General features: G+C 37.0%; 3 protein-coding genes and 1 long non-coding RNA gene across 4 annotated transcripts; 1 reads left to right on the forward strand and 3 right to left on the reverse strand.

The window, feature by feature from the left end:
- Nucleotides 1–4,033: 4,033 nt before the first annotated feature.
- On the forward strand, nt 4,034–5,729 carry LOC143608345 (transcription factor bHLH144-like). The gene is made up of 2 exons (XM_077083400.1): nt 4,034–4,195; nt 4,783–5,729. Exon 2 carries the CDS (start codon nt 5,072–5,074, stop codon nt 5,708–5,710), a length of 639 nt encoding a protein of 212 aa, XP_076939515.1. The 5' UTR covers nt 4,034–4,195; nt 4,783–5,071; the 3' UTR covers nt 5,711–5,729.
- Nucleotides 5,730–6,192: 463 nt separating this feature from the next.
- Nucleotides 6,193–7,356, reverse strand: LOC143608358 (uncharacterized). The gene is made up of 3 exons (XR_013149242.1): nt 7,092–7,356; nt 6,538–6,772; nt 6,193–6,453 (listed from the first exon to the last, which is right to left on the reverse strand). It is a non-coding gene; the product is annotated as an uncharacterized LOC143608358 (long non-coding RNA).
- Nucleotides 7,357–11,335: 3,979 nt separating this feature from the next.
- On the reverse strand, nt 11,336–12,312 carry LOC143608329 (chlorophyll a-b binding protein 21, chloroplastic-like). Its single transcript, XM_077083388.1, has one exon. The coding sequence runs from the start codon at nt 12,249–12,251 to the stop codon at nt 11,457–11,459; it is 795 nt and encodes a 264-aa protein (XP_076939503.1). The 5' UTR covers nt 12,252–12,312; the 3' UTR covers nt 11,336–11,456.
- Nucleotides 12,313–13,834: 1,522 nt separating this feature from the next.
- LOC143608328 (chlorophyll a-b binding protein 21, chloroplastic-like) lies at nt 13,835–14,847 on the reverse strand. The gene has a single exon (XM_077083387.1). The coding sequence runs from the start codon at nt 14,783–14,785 to the stop codon at nt 13,991–13,993; it is 795 nt and encodes a 264-aa protein (XP_076939502.1). The 5' UTR covers nt 14,786–14,847; the 3' UTR covers nt 13,835–13,990.
- Between the last annotated feature and the right edge of the window lie 2,011 nt (nt 14,848–16,858).

A 16,858-nucleotide genomic window follows, 5' to 3' on the forward strand; every position in this document is an offset into this window, starting at 1 on the left:
AGAGATATAGAAAAACTCCTGCTTCCAAGACAGAAGACTACGCTCGGTAGCGCAGATCTTCAAACCCTTGATCCGAGTAACCAAGGTATACCAGCCCTGGATGCACCTCCAGGAATAGAAGGTCATCAGGCGGTCAACACGGGGCTCGATGCCCAGAATATGGCACACCCATTCAAAATGGCGAACCTTAGCGATCGCCATCGGGTGCACCTCATCAAGTGTACACCGTGTTTCTCCAAAACACGGTATACAAACTTCGTTAATGGGAATCTAAGATTCCCATATATGAAGAATGAGGCATAAACCCCTATCTTGCCCTTAGGGGCATCATACACCGTCTGGTGGGGCTCTGGAAACTCAGGCTCGTAAGGCTCGAGCATGAACTTCTTGACGATATAGTGATACAAATCGACAGAAAGAGTACACTGGCACTCGCTAGCAGTACTCTTATCGTCCTTATCAGACGTAGACGTCGGGTTCTCGAGATATACATCGGACTCCTCGACATTAACCTCAGGATCGTGAGTAGAAGACATCTTTTAGGTATGAAAGAGAACGATTTCAAGAAAATGGACGAAGGAAAAGTTAGAGTATTCGCAGGAAATCGCTTAGAAGAAGAAGAGTGAAGTGAAGGTATGAATTGAGATGCACCCTCTCCCCCCTTTATATACTCATCGCAATGAATGCGATGAATTTAATGCGGAGGAGAGAGAAAGCGCAGGTGCAATGAAACGGCGACACGTGGAAAAAGCAAGCTGGCTACAGCTGTCAAAAGGACGCGTGCCGTAAAACCCGCGCCCACGCGCCTGAAAACTCGCGCCCACGTGCCTGAAAAAGCGTCTGGAATGACCATATACTGTCACGTCGTCATAACTTCCTGCACGTCCTGAAGCCGTCAGAAGAAACCGTCAGGAGACGCCAACGTCACTTCAACCGTTTGGACTGTCCTTATCCTTTCACCAACTCTTCGAATTTCAAAAAGATTCAAAAAGTTTCAAAAATAAAAGGGAATATACCCCCTTACCTTGAAAAGCGAGAAACCATAAGACAAGTGCGGGTACAGTGTCAAGGCGAAACCCTTCACATACTTAGCACTTGCAGGGAATTGAAGCTAAGATACCTTGGGAAACAAGAAACGGTAAGACAAGTGCGGGTACAGTGTCAAGGCGAAACCCTTCACATACTTAGCACTTGCAGGGAATTGAAGCCAAGAAGGATCTTATGGGTCATGCTTGCAGAAAGAGATATAACACCTCCGCATGGCGGGAACGTTGAGAACTAGATTGTCTGAAGCTTCAAGGTGGAATTGGTGGTTTAACATAACTGATCACTATGTCCAAAACTACCAAAACCTCGTGAAGAATCTATACAAGTGAAACTCAACGCTCCCGAATTACGAAGAGGTTAGACACCTACACGCATCATAACCAAAGATCAAGCAGAAAAGTCGGGAATTTCTGCAAGTGACATTAGGAAAACTGCGGGAAGAATCCCCACGGAAAACCTTAAAAACAAAAACCCCTCTTTAAAACCCCTTAAAAGTCCAAAAGTTCACCTCGCTTATTAAAAATTCATGAGAAGAACAATGGACTGGGGGGGGGGGCTTGAAGAGGTAGGTCCCCGCAAAGCCCAGTTGGACCCGCAAGACACACCTTGAAGATGTACGTCTGCGCAAAGACCAACTGGTTCCGCAGGACCCACTATGCTCAGAGAGATGAAGACCTTACACGCAGTAAGCCAGCTGTTCCCGCAGGAAAGCCTCCCTTGGTACAGTACCCTACCTGTCCCCGTAGCTGTGGGTACAAGCCAGGAAGGAAGGCTACCCGCACTAACAGTAAGGCTACACGCATAAAGCACTAGCTCTTATACTTCAGCAATGTCACCTGAGGAAGGAATGAGCAAGGCGGGAATATTCCCGCCCAAATGAGCCAGTCCGTACGCTTCTGGAAGATCTTTTGTACTATACCTGCCAAGGTATGGACAAAATAGACAAGATCTGACCAAAGCAGCCCATGAATCAATCACAGGGTGACAGCTCACCGACAATAGTACGAGGAGGAGCACGCTCCAGTACAAAATGTCACTATCAGCCGCTGCCTACCCACCAACTCCTATCGTGGCACGTATATAGCCCATAGTTGGTGGAAAAGGAATATTATACAGCTGGCCGTACCTGCTTGGAAACCTACCTTCGGCTATAAATACTCCAACACCTTGGAACGGTATTATCATCTCATATTATCTTATCTTCTCTAGCTATTTCTCTCAATATACACTTATATTCAGAGCAGTCTAGTCTGATTCTCACGCCGGAGGGTGGTCACAAGGAGGAACCCCCCCTTCTCAGTGACGAGCTTACGGTGTCTGTTTTGCAGGTCGAGAAGAATAACCATCTTTGCCGGACCTAACCCTCGTGGGAAACATCTACTTAACCTTAAGATTATCCATAATCTGCCGGGGTCATTTAGTGTTTCTTCATCTTGTTATCGAACATATGATATGACTATATGTTGAATGGATTATTAAGCTTTGAAGTTAAATTGGGTCAAAATTTTAAAGGTTAATTATAACAGCTCAGCATAACCGAACCATAATAGTGTCTGCTTTGACTAAGACGAATCAATCGTCAACGGATTTAAAACACGTCATGTCAGGGCTAGGAACAAACCACATTAGGCTATGTGTAGTGGAATGCTATAAAATGAAGGCGGTTTTCGACACATGGCGCCACGTTTGCAGAGGCTTGACTTTCATTTGAGAAGTGTAGTGGTGTTATAGGCCAAAAATCTTCACCCAACAGTTGTCATTGGCCCATTTAATAAAATAGTAATATTTTTCCAACATTCACTGTGACAAGTTCATGTCCCCCCCCCCCTATCGCCCCACTTACCACCGCGGGCTGGGGTGTTATCGCATAAAATCGCCCCAAAGTTGAGGATTTAAATCCCCACTAAACTCTGTCTTATAAAAAAGAAGTTTCATTATTCTCTCTAACTGATGTGGGATATACAATCAACCCCCTTTAAAGGTCCAATGTCATTACTCATCACGGGACCAGACACCACTAGTCCGGCCCTGTCTAGAACGCGAAATAATTTTTAACAGTAGGATCGGTTCTGAGTCTCATCTTTACTTTTAACATCAGAGATTAAAAATAATAAGATTTGGTTATTTTGTCAAACCCCGTGGGACCCAGTTGTCCTCACGCATGCTCTACATATCCCAATCCACCGCAATAGGCTTAAAGCGTCCTTTCATCCAACGGCCCATATTCACTCCTTCCTCACTATCTCCAACAAACCACAACCTTCCTGTCTGTTTTCACTTCTACATCTTTAATCTTTATTATTTCAAACATCTTTTATTTTATTTGTCACGTTTCAGATCTCTTCATTCAGTAAAATCTTAATCTGGGTACGTCTTAAATTTGTTTAGTTAAACTTGTTTGTTTCGATTTCTGTCTTATGTTTCATTAAATTCACATGATTTGTTTAAATTTTAATATGTTTGAGTTGATAGTTATCGAGTTAAGTTTTAACTATTTTGTACTTTATGTATTATTTCATACTGCACATGAGCTCGTTTATGGGTTTCCTCAAAATATATAAAATTAGTTTTAAGTTTATTTAAATTAATAAATAATAAATAAGCCGAGCTCAAGCATTGAAAAATGACTCATGGGCTCGGGCTTGAGGTAAGTCAAGGCAAGCGAAGCTCGGGCTTGGGTCGTCTCGTTTACACCTTTATCCTTGATCTAATGAACGAGCGTAGTATGTAACTAACGAAATCACGTGTTTTATGTTCTCCATATGGTTTTGAACTAATTGTGATATTGTTTGTGTTGTTACAGGTTGAGGTGTTTAGATCAACTTATCATATGGGTTGGATTTTGAAAAAGTGTTTGGTGGTGTTCTTTCGTGTCATTGTGTAATATTATTTGTTTGGCGAGATGCGTACTATGAATCTTTGTTTTGTGTTTCGATATGTTTGTGGTTTCACAATGTCCTAATTGCAAAAAAAAATGTGCTTTTTATTTATTTTTAGGGGAAGATAATTTGCTTTCTTTAGTCTTGGGGTAGGATTGAGAATGTTCATTGGTGTTGCGCTAAATATAATTCGGGATTTGGAAGAAGTTGGGAAGATTAAAATGAGTGTTGGGATCATTGCTTACTATAATTTGATGCAAGTTTGTCAGGTAAGTTCTTATGTTGGTTCTTTTAGTTATGATTTATTTCAATTATCTGAATGAGCAAATTACAAATTTCGGTATGTATGTATATACCACATTGCGCGCTAGGTTCTTAATGCTTACTGGCTACATTAAACATCCCTAATGTAATCAGTTTATTACAAACTACATTACCCTCATTTGCAACTCACATGCCTGTATTTAACGAAAAAATATTACGATTGTTAGTGTAAATGATGTATTTTGTAACAAATGATTACATTAGGGATGTCTAGTGTACCTACCTAACACACAATGGCATATACTTTATTTAAGATCATATATTCAATCTTGGAACGGGTTGAAATTGCTTTTTAATAAACCGGGTCAAACTAGTTGAAAGTTCTAGTTCTTTGTGTATTTAAGGCATACAATGTCTTAGGTCATTCTGATTACTTAAATTAGATTGTAATCATTGTTATATAGTTTTTTTTGTAATCATATCCAACACATTATAGTTATAAAATTGGACAAATTGAAAACAATGTTCTATAATTATTAGTAATTTTGGACATTTCAGTTAATTATTCTTTTGTATACCGTTTTCCTTACAGGCTGAATATTTCCGTCAGTTGCTTAAACCTATTACGTAGTCTGTTAACTAGCAGTTGTCACCTCACTTATTATTCGATTACTAGACGGTAAATATATTGTCCGTTGGCTTCCCACTTCTGGTAGTTACTGATAATTTGAACTATAAACCGTACACGAAAACATGGAAATAACTTAAGAGCACCATTTGCTCTTTCATTGACTTTATATATATATATATATATATATATATTATAATTTAAATTTTAATCACACCCCGAAAACGCGCATTTGTTGGAACCCACAACTCAAATGCATAGTGACCGACACCCGTTTCTCCAAAATACAAAACTCCCACTTCTCGATCAAGTGGGCAGTGGAAACATCCGGTATCCACCAATCGGGTCAACATTCTTCAGTCAACATGTTGACTTTCAACCCTCGAAGATTTGCCCGAGAAATTTCGTCATCTTTGATCGGACCGATAACCGCAGTCAATTTATGCACTATCCAGCAATGGCTCCTAAATTTGATCACTCTAACGTGATTGTACGAAATGACGAAAATGCCCCTAAAGAAGCTCACTCGGTTATGAAAGAAAATTCAGCGGATATCGACTTTTTATTAAGTTTTGAAGAGGAAGAATGTGAAGACGAGGAGGTTAGTACTGCACGAACGACACACGGAAATGATGATAATGACACTGCGGATTCTTGTTCGTTGAAGAACTTGAAGAAAACGAAGCTCGGCTTATGCTCGTTCTCTCACAAGTCACGCGGTAGTTGCGAAGGAAAGCGCGATAAAATAAGGAAGATGGTGAATTCTTTACGAGGAATTGTGCCGGGTGGGAACCGAATGAGTACAGTTGCGGTTATTGATGAGGTGGTTAAGTATCTTAACTCGGTTAAAGTAGAACTGCAGAAAGCGGGTGTGGAGAATTTGAAGGATTGAAGATGCAGTGCCATAAAGATTGAATAATAATAATAATAATAATAATAATAATAATAATAATGTTAATAAATTGATGTTTATTGGGAGTTTGAACCCTGGTTTGGGTTGTCATTTGGATTATAATGTTTTTACTTGGTATGAACAATATGTTGTGTTATTATACTGATAAATGGTTTGTTAATTAGATAAACGTGACGCCTATTAAACATGTTGTATTTGGGTTGACTTGTTTAACTATTTAATAAATGGTGTTGATTGTGGTCGGGTAGACTTGTTTAGGCTAACCAACTTATTAAGGATGACTCGGTCTTGTGTCGGGCCATGATCGAATTTAACTTTTGGCTAAACATTTCACATTTTGGCATACCGAACCTGGACCAGACAAGACCTGATATCTTTGATATGAATAAAAAATATGCTAGTATTCAACCTGTCAACCCGAGACGATTGACACCCAAAGATACTATGCATAAAGCATCTCATTCAAAGAGCAAGCCTATGTCATGAAAATCCTATGAATTTCCCCTTGATGGTGGTTAGTCAACAAATAACCAATGACACAAATCATAGGTATGCTTATACCCTCATGAAATCCATTCATAAATTACAAATTCTAACACAAACAAACATAAAAACTTCTTTAACTTTATTCCTTAAACCTCACAAACAAAATCATCAAAGCGCGTAACATGAACCAGACGCGCTACACTACTGCCTGAACGAGTATTTGCAATCACCATAACCTGCACATAACCGAAAAAAATAAAACGCCACAATCATTAACCGAAATGATCGAAACACGTTCTATCATGAAAACAGTAACATACTCGGGTCAGTTACAGCAATGATTCCAGACCCCTTAAAGTCGCAATTCCAATAATTTCTTCCATAAGTCTGGTAATAAAGATTCATAACAACCGAAGCTCTGTTGACGAGCTTTTGCGCCTCAAAACACGCGCCTCCGGGTCGAATTATTTTACAGTCGATATATGTGCACGCGTACGCGATGTTGTTTTGTAGTTCTTCATCGGATGTTGACGGCTTTGCTACACACCAAGCTCCCTAAAATGGCCATTTTATTCGTCAAAAAACCAAAAGAAACAAACAAAAGTGCGAATATAAGTTAATCGTAAGTTATTGACAGGGTCACAAGAGTTTGATGGAAAAATCTTTATTTTAATATTATTATCGCAGTGCACAAAAAGGCTGCTTACGCTAAGACGCTAGGCTCAAAAAACTCTAAAATCTTTTTCTCTTTCTTTCTTTTTTATTTTACGTTAACAATTTAAAAAATAAAATAAATAAATGTATGTAAAAATCCCGATTTTTCTATGAGAAAATTTCTGGGTCCGCTACTGTTTTAGTTAAATATGAATTGTACCTGCCCGGGTGCTTGTGCTTTGGCGATCTTCAACACAACACCTGCAAATTAATAATAAAATAATTAACACGATGATCATAGTGATAATAACCAAAAAGCAACTAATTAAGGAAATAATATTATTAATGTTTCGGTACCGGAGATGATGAAGAAGAAAAATATGACGGTGAAGAATCGGGGAGGAGTAACGGTGGTCATGGCGGTTTACGGCAGCGGTTACTTGAATGTAAATGGATGCTATGCACTTATGTTATGGTTGAATATACTTATACACTGAACTTATGTAAATAAATAATAATAATAATAATAATAATAATAATAATAATCGGGTGTGTTGAATTTTTGTATTTAAAGTGGACGTAACGTCGACTTTTGGAATGTTACGGTCCGTCTGTTATACACTTATATACGTCCGTGAATGAATATATATATTTTTTAGAAAAAATATATTGTTTGTACGTGATTAATTATTTTTTAAGAATCTAAGTATCATTCTTGTGGGCGGCATTTTCGTTTCTTTTAACGATCAACTGATAAAGCCTGATTACCCGGGTGATTCAATGGTAAAATGCGACCTCATATGTTGCGATCGCTGATAGCACTAGGTAGTCAAAGCCATAATCTCCCACCGCCTAAAGACACAATATGATAAAACCCGGTTTGGATCGAATTCAAATTTTTGACCTTACGGCGTCCATCCTATTAGCTATATCTTGATCTTGGCTGGTTCGCTAATAAGGACACCGCCCCCCCTAAAGCCCAAAATGCTTTGGCGAGTGCCTTTTATAGTAAAACCGTCCAAAGTTTGGGAGAAAAGTTTGGCATGTCCTCTCGTCAGAGAGCGGTATTAGAATGTCTTCAGGCTCCTCATGCTCAAGACTTTTTGACTGTCACCCCCATCGAAGGGTTAGGCCAGCAAATGTCAGCAGTGGAGTACCGAGTCATTCTTAAATATTGGTTAATGATCCCCCTGTTCTCAGTTGATGAGCCCTGCCCGGTTTGTCGTAAGGCGTGTTTAGACAATTTTGGTGAACATGCGGTTCATTGCAAAGAACTCCCGGGATTTAAATATAGACATGATTTGGTCAGGGATGTCCTTTTTGACGTGTTAAAACGAGCGGGAATCTCGGCAAGAAAAGAGGCTCCTGTGAATTTCTTGTCGGATCCGTGGGAAGGAAGGTCTACTCTCCGACCAGCGAACATTCTTGTGTTTGGATGGGCCGGGGGGAAGCATGCTTGTGTGGACCTTACTGGGGTGTCCCCTCTTGTCGGGCTTAGGGACACCGGGTTTGTTGCTAGGCAGGCCGTGTTAAAGGCAGAAGCAGGAAAAATTGCTAAGCACGAGAAGGCGTGTGTGGAGAATCAACACGCCTTCATTCCTTTTGTTTTTGATACATTTGGGTCGCTTGCTCCCGATGCTGCTACGTTTCTAAAAAGAGTTCAGCGGGTCGTGCACAGTAACTCAACGACGCCAAAGAACGATAATTTTATTTTCAGTAGGATCGGTTTGCCATTCAAAAGGGGATGGCGACGCAGTTTGTTGTCCGCTTATCTGCCTCTTTATTATAAGTGGATCCTTTTTTTTTAAATAACAATTTATTGGAAGTCTAGCCATTGCTAGTGTTTGGCAGTTGAATTATAAAATGGGCTGTTAGAAAAAACGTATGAAGTCTTTGAACTTTAGTTTAAAAAATAATATATATTTTTTAATTTGAATAAATTTTTAAACCTTGAAAAGCTAAAGTGTCCACCCCCCCCCCCTCTTTTTTTTCCCTTGTCTCTGTTTTTTTTAAACAATATTAGAGTTCTCAAATTACACTAACATGTTTTTTTTATTGTCATTGTTATTGTTATTAATTTTCGAAACACATATGGTAATGCTTTTAGTGTATTTGATGCTTTTTTAAAAAAACTTTGTATGAAAAGTATTACTTCACAGTTACAAAAGATACATATATAAGGGCATGCCCCAACATATAATGGCACTTTTATACATATTATATACAAGATAATAATTAAAGTAGTGGAACGGATTATGTGTCTCTTAGATTTTAACATCTTGTTGGTTTGGTGAAAAATAGATAAGCCTTTCAAGTAATTTAATGAATTTCATTTCTTTTTTTTTTCCAGATTTTTGAAACTAATTTAATATTTGATTTCTTATAAAGATAAAATAAATTCTTTATAAAATACAAACACAGACTTTTAGACAGTTTATAATTATGTTGTTATTGCTATACAGTAAAAATTAATACCGGGCAATCATTAATGATTCTTTTAGTCGATATAAGAAATGACAATTATGAAAGTTTTTGTAAATAAAAAACATATTAAAATAAGATAAAGGAGTAAAAAATAAAATAAAATCTATTAATATTTTTGGCAACTTTTCAAAGAAAGTTATTAATGATAAGGTTTACTGTATGTTGCTATTAATATAATAAATAAATCATTTAATGTCAATAAATAAAAATAAATAATAGTGATGGAACGGTTTTTCAATTTTTTTTTTAATTTTCTAATCGGAAGATACCCACCAATGCACTATCAACCAATGAGAGTAAGTTAATCGTACGTGTTTTTTAAAAATTATACTTGAAAACTAATGAAAGCAATATGTTAATATGAGGCATTTGTTACGTGAGAATAATGTATCACTTTAAAGGTTATGTTTTGGGTATGTAATAGTGATGTTTAAATTAATGAAAATTTAATTTCTATTCTCAAATGAAAGTTTTTGATTGGTGTTATCATAAGTATGATCTAACAAGGTATTTTGTATGACATGAAATGTTCTATAAGCATGAGAGTTAGAATACTATGATTAACGGCAAATACTATTAAAATAGGCATATTTTCTATATATTTTTCTACAAAATTATTCTCTTTTTTAAAATTTTTTTCGTATATTAAAGTCCCTCGTCCTCGACATGTTAAATGTGAACAAAAAAATGATATAACTTATAAAAACATTTTTATTTTTTTATTTTTGTTATTTTTTGCTTATGTGAAAAAAATAGGCACGTAAACAAATTTTATTGCTGGTTTTTATTCTTTTTACACTTTTTGTGATGTGGTTTTTGTTAGACCGTCTTCATTAGCTCAGGACAATTTTTTTACAAACAGCCTAGTCAGCATGTCATATCAGTTTTTCATTCATTCTTTTTACACACACTTTTTACTACAACAATAACATTTTCATTCTTCCCACAAACCATCTCATAATTTCTACATTACCAACATTGGAGACCCACCAACCTCCATTCTTCACCATCCATGAGGAAGGATCTTTAAGAATGGATGGCCTCCACCGCAACCTACACAATACTTGTTTTTTTCCATCCTTCTCACAAATCTCCCCCACGTAAGCCGTGGATGGCTTTAATGCGGAAGGTCTTATGCTTTTTTCAAATCCTTTCTAATTGTTAGATGTTTATAAATAATTTAGTAGACAAAAATCTCAGTTTGAAGCAAAATAATATTTGTTTTGCTATTTAAAATTAAAATAGTCAGAAAATTCTTAAATTTTTAACTAAGACAAAATGTAAAACGAACATAAGCCAATACTTTTACTCAACAAACTTCTTGCATGCCATATAAGCCAAAAAAAGGTTTCTATAGGTCATGGCATTTTTTTTTCAAATTTAACATGTAGAAGAACTTTAACGTGAACTTTTATGAGAAATAATAAAAAAAGTATGTTGATTTTTTATTATTTCCGTCCTTAAATATATAAATTAGTACGGTTTATTAGAGAGTCAGAGACAACTTAGGACTTCTCAAGAAAACAAAATGAGGAAGAGAAGAAACATATAAACTTTTTAATTAAAGTATATGAAAAGTACGAGTTTTTTAAGGCAACAAGGAATCAAAGATAGACTATTTACTTAATTGTTAATAATGATGGCGGTGGAGATAAGAAATAGGCTTCTTTCGCGGTTCCAATCCGAGACAAAACGCATATTTTATCTTGCTTGCGTTATGCTATATGGTTTCAACTTTTATGACAGAGTAACTTGTGTCAAGTGGCACAAGGAGAGAGTTTCTTCGAGGACGCGGAGAGGACCCAAGAACTAAGGGTTATGCCATTCGGGAGAAACTTTCAAGGGTTCCAAACCGGGGTCGGCTTGCGACCACCCGATGATACTATACACTGTCGTTGTTCTAAAGAAAATGTTAATAATTAGTTAATTGTGTGTATAAAGAAAAGAAAAAAAACGTTAGTAGAATATTCAAAGACTCAGTTTGCTCCAAAAACAAATGTGCTCAAAACTTAACCATACAATATTTAAAATAATTGTTCACAAACAAATATGCATCATGTATATTTGAAACTTAACACTCTTTTATATATACATATTAACTTCACTTTCCGGGGACAAAGTTTGTGGCGTAGGACCAAGCATTGTTGGCAACAGGGTCCGCAAGGTGGTCAGCTAGGTTCTCCAATGGTCCCTTTCCAGTCACAATGGCTTGAACAAAGAACCCGAACATCGAGAACATAGCTAGCCGGCCATTCTTTAGTTCCTTAACCTTCAACTCCGCAAAGGCCTCTGGGTCATCAGCAAGGCCCAATGGGTCGAAGCTACCGCCAGGGTAAAGTGGGTCGACAACCTCACCGAGGGGTCCACCAGCAATTCTGTAACCCTCAACAGCACCCATTAAGATGACTTGTGTAGCCCAAATGGCTAAGATGCTCTGGGCATGAATCAAACTTGGGTTGCCCAAGTAGTCAAGCCCACCCTCGCTAAAGATTTGGGCTCCAGCCTTAAACCAGACCGCCTCACCGAACTTGACCCCGTTTCTAGCTAGAAGCTCTGGGAACACACATCCTAGAGCTCCAAGCATAGCCCACCTGCTGTGGATCACTTCAAGCTCACGGTTCTTGGCAAATGTTTCAGGGTCAGCTGAAAGCCCAGCAGTGTCCCAACCGTAGTCACCAGGGAATTCACCAGTAAGGTAGCTGGGAGCCTCACCAGAGAATGGGCCGAGGTACTTGACACGGTCAGGACCGTACCAAGGGCTTCCAGATGCAACCTGCTTGACTGAAGCCTTCTTCATGGAAACCCGACCATTTCCGAAAAGCTCGGAACCGGATGGAGCAACTTTCACTGCTTGCCCGGCAAAAGCAGATGAAAGAGCCATGGTTGAGGCAGCCATTGTTGGAAAATATATAATTAATGTGTTAGTAGGAGACTTGGTTTAAGTTATGAAATTGGGTGAATTTGTAGACTATATTTATAATGATGACTTTGGTTAGATGAATTATCATGTCTGATCTTTTACTCTTATCTGATTGGCTACAAAGATTCTAGTTTTGTTTGTGGATCTCTCTATAGGTGGAAGTGTTATGCTCCACAAGTCTTTGAAACTTGACAATGGACAAAGGCTGTCATTTTGTTTTTATCACAACGGTTTTGAACCTCCCATGCTTTCACATGGGTTCTAAAATATAATTGACATTTCATTTGCTTGATTTATTATAATTCATTGAATACATCCATATGAATTAAAAGTCTGAAACTCAATTTTTATTTGTAACAACTAACAACATTAACCAATTTCCTTTTGGAGTTCAGTATTCATTAGGGTTGTTCATAAAGAGTTAAAACCGACTAAACCGAAACAAGTCTTCCTGTTTGCCCTGTATGTTATTTACATGGTTGATGGCAGTGGTGGTAGGGATGGCAATCGAACTTGAATTCGACGAGCAATGGCACAAGGTTTTGCGTATGGAGCCATGTGTGAAATTAGTTTTAAATATTTCTGTGGGTATGGAGCATGCATGATAATAGGTGAAACCCAAGCAAATTAACTAATATATGCACACCCGTTTACGATAACCAAACTGGTAACAATTTTTTTGTTATTTTCTTTTCTTTTGTTCTTGGTATAAAATAAACTAATAATTCAGTAACTTTTAGTTCTTATATTTCTAAATTTTTTAGAGTGATAAAATAATATATAAGCTTAAATAGTAAGAAATTTATTTGAGAATCTCAACGTGTAACATTTAACAAAGTAACAAGTATACTCAATACCTAATGGGTAATTAATGGACACATACCCATATTGGTTCCGAAGCAGGAAACAACTAATTACCAATAGTGCATGATATTAGGATTACCAATATCTATCCCAAAACCGTCTCACTGTCCCCAACAGGTGGTCGGCAGCGCGACAATTACCAACATTTTCGCTAGCGTCATATTATAACTTGGTCTAAAGGGAAAAGAGAGGGGGGGGGGGGGGAGCTTCTTTCATGCTAAATAAAAAAAATAGGCAGATTCCATCACTATTTCGTTGTTAAATATTGAGGGATTGCCACATCAGTAAGCGACCATCAATGATGTGACTTATTTGTTTAGTAGCATCAATCCTAACCCGAGCCACATAATATGTTGTAGCCTGAGCACAACCCCTTAAATGCATTTGCCCAAATGTGTCAAGCAGGTTGACTGGTTAGCGTGTAACAATCAAGTTTTAATCATGTTAAGCGGTTTGATGAGTTGCAAAAACAGGGTTAAAAGGGCAAAAATGGGCTAGTGGTCTGGTCTTTTAATTAGATCTGTTAAACATGTTAACCGAAATACAACTCGTTTAATTACACATGTCAACTATAATACGACCCGGCATTTAAATGAGTCATCCTAAATTTTATCCAAGTATTTTTCTTAGCGTTTTATATTAGAATTTTTATTTGCTTTTTTGATCATTAACTTCAAGTGCTAAAGTATCCGAAATATTCAATAGACGATTCAAAATATATAAAAGAAGAAAAGAAATTAGCAAAAGCAGGCTGCCAAAAACTTAACCATATACCATTGCATATTGACTCACAAACAGACCTTAACATAATATCATTAATCATCTACACAATCTCACAAACATTACTGACTTCACTTTCCGGGGACAAAGTTTGTAGCATAGGACCAAGCGTTGTTAGCAACAGGATCAGCAAGGTGATCGGCTAGGTTCTCCAATGGCCCCTTTCCGGTCACAATGGCTTGAACAAAGAACCCAAACATCGAGAACATGGCTAGCCGGCCATTCTTTAACTCCTTCACCTTAAGCTCAGCAAAAGCCTCTGGGTCATCAGCAAGACCCAACGGGTCGAAGCTACCGCCAGGGTAAAGTGGGTCGACAACCTCACCGAGGGGCCCACCAACAATTCTGTAACCCTCAACAGCACCCATTAAGATAACTTGTGTGGCCCAAATAGCTAAGATGCTCTGGGCATGAATCAAACTTGGGTTGCCCAAGTAATCAAGCCCACCCTCGCTAAAGATTTGGGCTCCAGCCTTGAACCAGACTGCTTCACCGAACTTGACACCGTTTCTAGCTAGAAGCTCTGGGAATACACATCCTAGAGCTCCAAGCATAGCCCACCTACTGTGGATCACTTCAAGTTCACGGTTCTTGGCAAAGGTTTCGGGGTCAGCTGAAAGCCCAGCAGTGTCCCAACCATAGTCACCAGGGAATTCACCAGTAAGGTAGCTGGGAGCCTCACCAGAGAATGGGCCTAGGTACTTGACACGGTCTGGGCCGTACCATGGGCTTCCAGATGCAACCTGCTTGGCTGTAGCCTTCTTCATGGACACCCGACCATTTCCGAAAAGCTCGGAACCGGATGGAGCAACTTTCACTGCTTGCCCGGCAAAAGCAGATGAGAGAGCCATGGTTGAGGCAGCCATTTTGTTTTAGGAATAGGAATGTTTGTTTGAGTTATGAAAGTGTGTGAACTTGTGGACTAACTTTATAGAGATGGTTTTGGTTAAATTGCTAAATCATGTCCATCTTGTTTAATCTTTGCCTCAATTCTGATTGGCTGTTGAGATTTTCAATTTTCTCAATCTATGTGGAAGTTATCTGCTCCACAAATCTTTGATATTTCTCCAACCAGACAGATATTTGATAAGTAATATATATAAAGTGTCATTTTCTTTGGACCCTAATGCTTTTGCGCCACTAGGAATATCATTTGATGTGTTTCATAGAACAATGAGTTGTATATTGCCTATCATGCAAGCACTATTTAATATATATCTTACATAATTTATAATTTATAAATACACAATATTTTCTTTTCTTATTGTTCCATAAAAACTAGGCTTGCATCTTACACTTGACAATTGTATTCAAGAATATGTGATCAACTAATTCAAAGTCACATTCTTGTGTGTATGCCAGTTGGGTGATTGACCCAATGATAGAGGCTAATGCTTTTGGGTGAAAAAGTCTCGGGTTTAATACTTGAACATTGAGTTAATTAGAAAGAAAGATGTTGTAGTATCAAAGAAGTGTAGTTTGCCGTTTATAAAAAAAAATGCTTAGACCACCCCCATTCACAAACCAACCCAAACCAATCTTCAATTATAAAATTAATTTCTCTTTCTTCCATCAACCCAATCCAATCAAACCAAACTTTCCATCCTCATTAGCAAACCAAACTTTATTACTTTTTATTAAATAAATATAAAATTTATAATTGTTTTTTATTAATAATTATTGTGTTTTTTTATTAAAAGTGTTTATAAATATAAAAAATAATTTCTTTATTTAAAAATAAACAATATATATTTAATATAAAAATATTTAAAAAAAATATTTATATTCATTAACACACTTAATAAAGTAGATAACAAAGTTACAATCGTAGCATTAAATTTAAAATTACATTGTCGGATGATGAATTATATAATCAGATAATGCTAGATTTTCAAGATAATAAGTTCTATTAAAAAAATCTTATGAACCAATATAAAGTTGACAAGTGGCAGATAATATAAATCGGTAATGGTTAAAAATAATTTTTTTTACAAACTTATAAAAAATTTATATCGATGTGTTCACAAAAAAAAACTGAACAAGAATGTGTTTTTAGAATTTTTAAAAAACTTAATTAATAAAAGTTATTAGAAAAAACCAATATTGATGTTAAAATAAATAGTTTAAAAGAAGAAACAAAAAAGAAAAAATAAAATAAAAAAAAGAACCATAGGATGAGTGACATGTGAAGGTGAAGTTGTTTGCCTTATAGTTTGCCATCACGAGTGGTTCACCTCATTTTGATTGATTTTTCTTTTTGTTTTAATGTTGAATAGTGCTACAAACTAGTGGGTAGTTTGGCAATGGGGGTGGTCTTATGTATGTGCAAAAACACTAGAATTGAACATGTTTTCCTTCATCCATGTAACACTAAAGTTTGTTTATAATTGTGAAACGAATTGACATTTGGTATAAAAAACCCATTGATTTTGGTCTTATGGGTGTATGAAATGATATCTTGTATAAATATATGTTTGCTCCTTCTGTGAAAGATAGTGTATTTGTTGTCCACTAAATGATATCGTGTTCAACATAAAATCTTATTTTTCACAAATAAGATAGTCTTTGTTGTCACTAAAAGTTATCACTTTGTCTTGTTTCCTCCCCTTAACTCATGTTAGTTGCATATTTAGATACATTTATGGCATTCATGTTTTTACGACATATCATGCATTTATCTCATAGACATTAGACTCATGTTGTTTTTATTGTTTTTGTTTATGTGGAGCCAATGCAAATATACAATTGTCGGCAATGGTAAAGTTGGGCAGGAAGCTCAAAAGACGGTGTTGAATTTTGCTTTTCCGGTTGTTGTGGACGCGTTGATAGGAGAAATGAGATAACGAGCTAAATCGTTAGACTTGTAATTGCACCCAAACGTGAAGACAATGGATGCTCAAAGTTCTTCTACAGTTCCACCCAAATTATAAACTGTTTTA

This window comes from Bidens hawaiensis, unplaced genomic scaffold (genome assembly GCF_021521415.1).
Source record: "Bidens hawaiensis isolate Kalapana, Puna unplaced genomic scaffold, B.hawaiensis_p1.1 tig00419364_1, whole genome shotgun sequence".
Lineage (NCBI taxonomy): Eukaryota > Viridiplantae > Streptophyta > Magnoliopsida > Asterales > Asteraceae > Bidens > Bidens hawaiensis.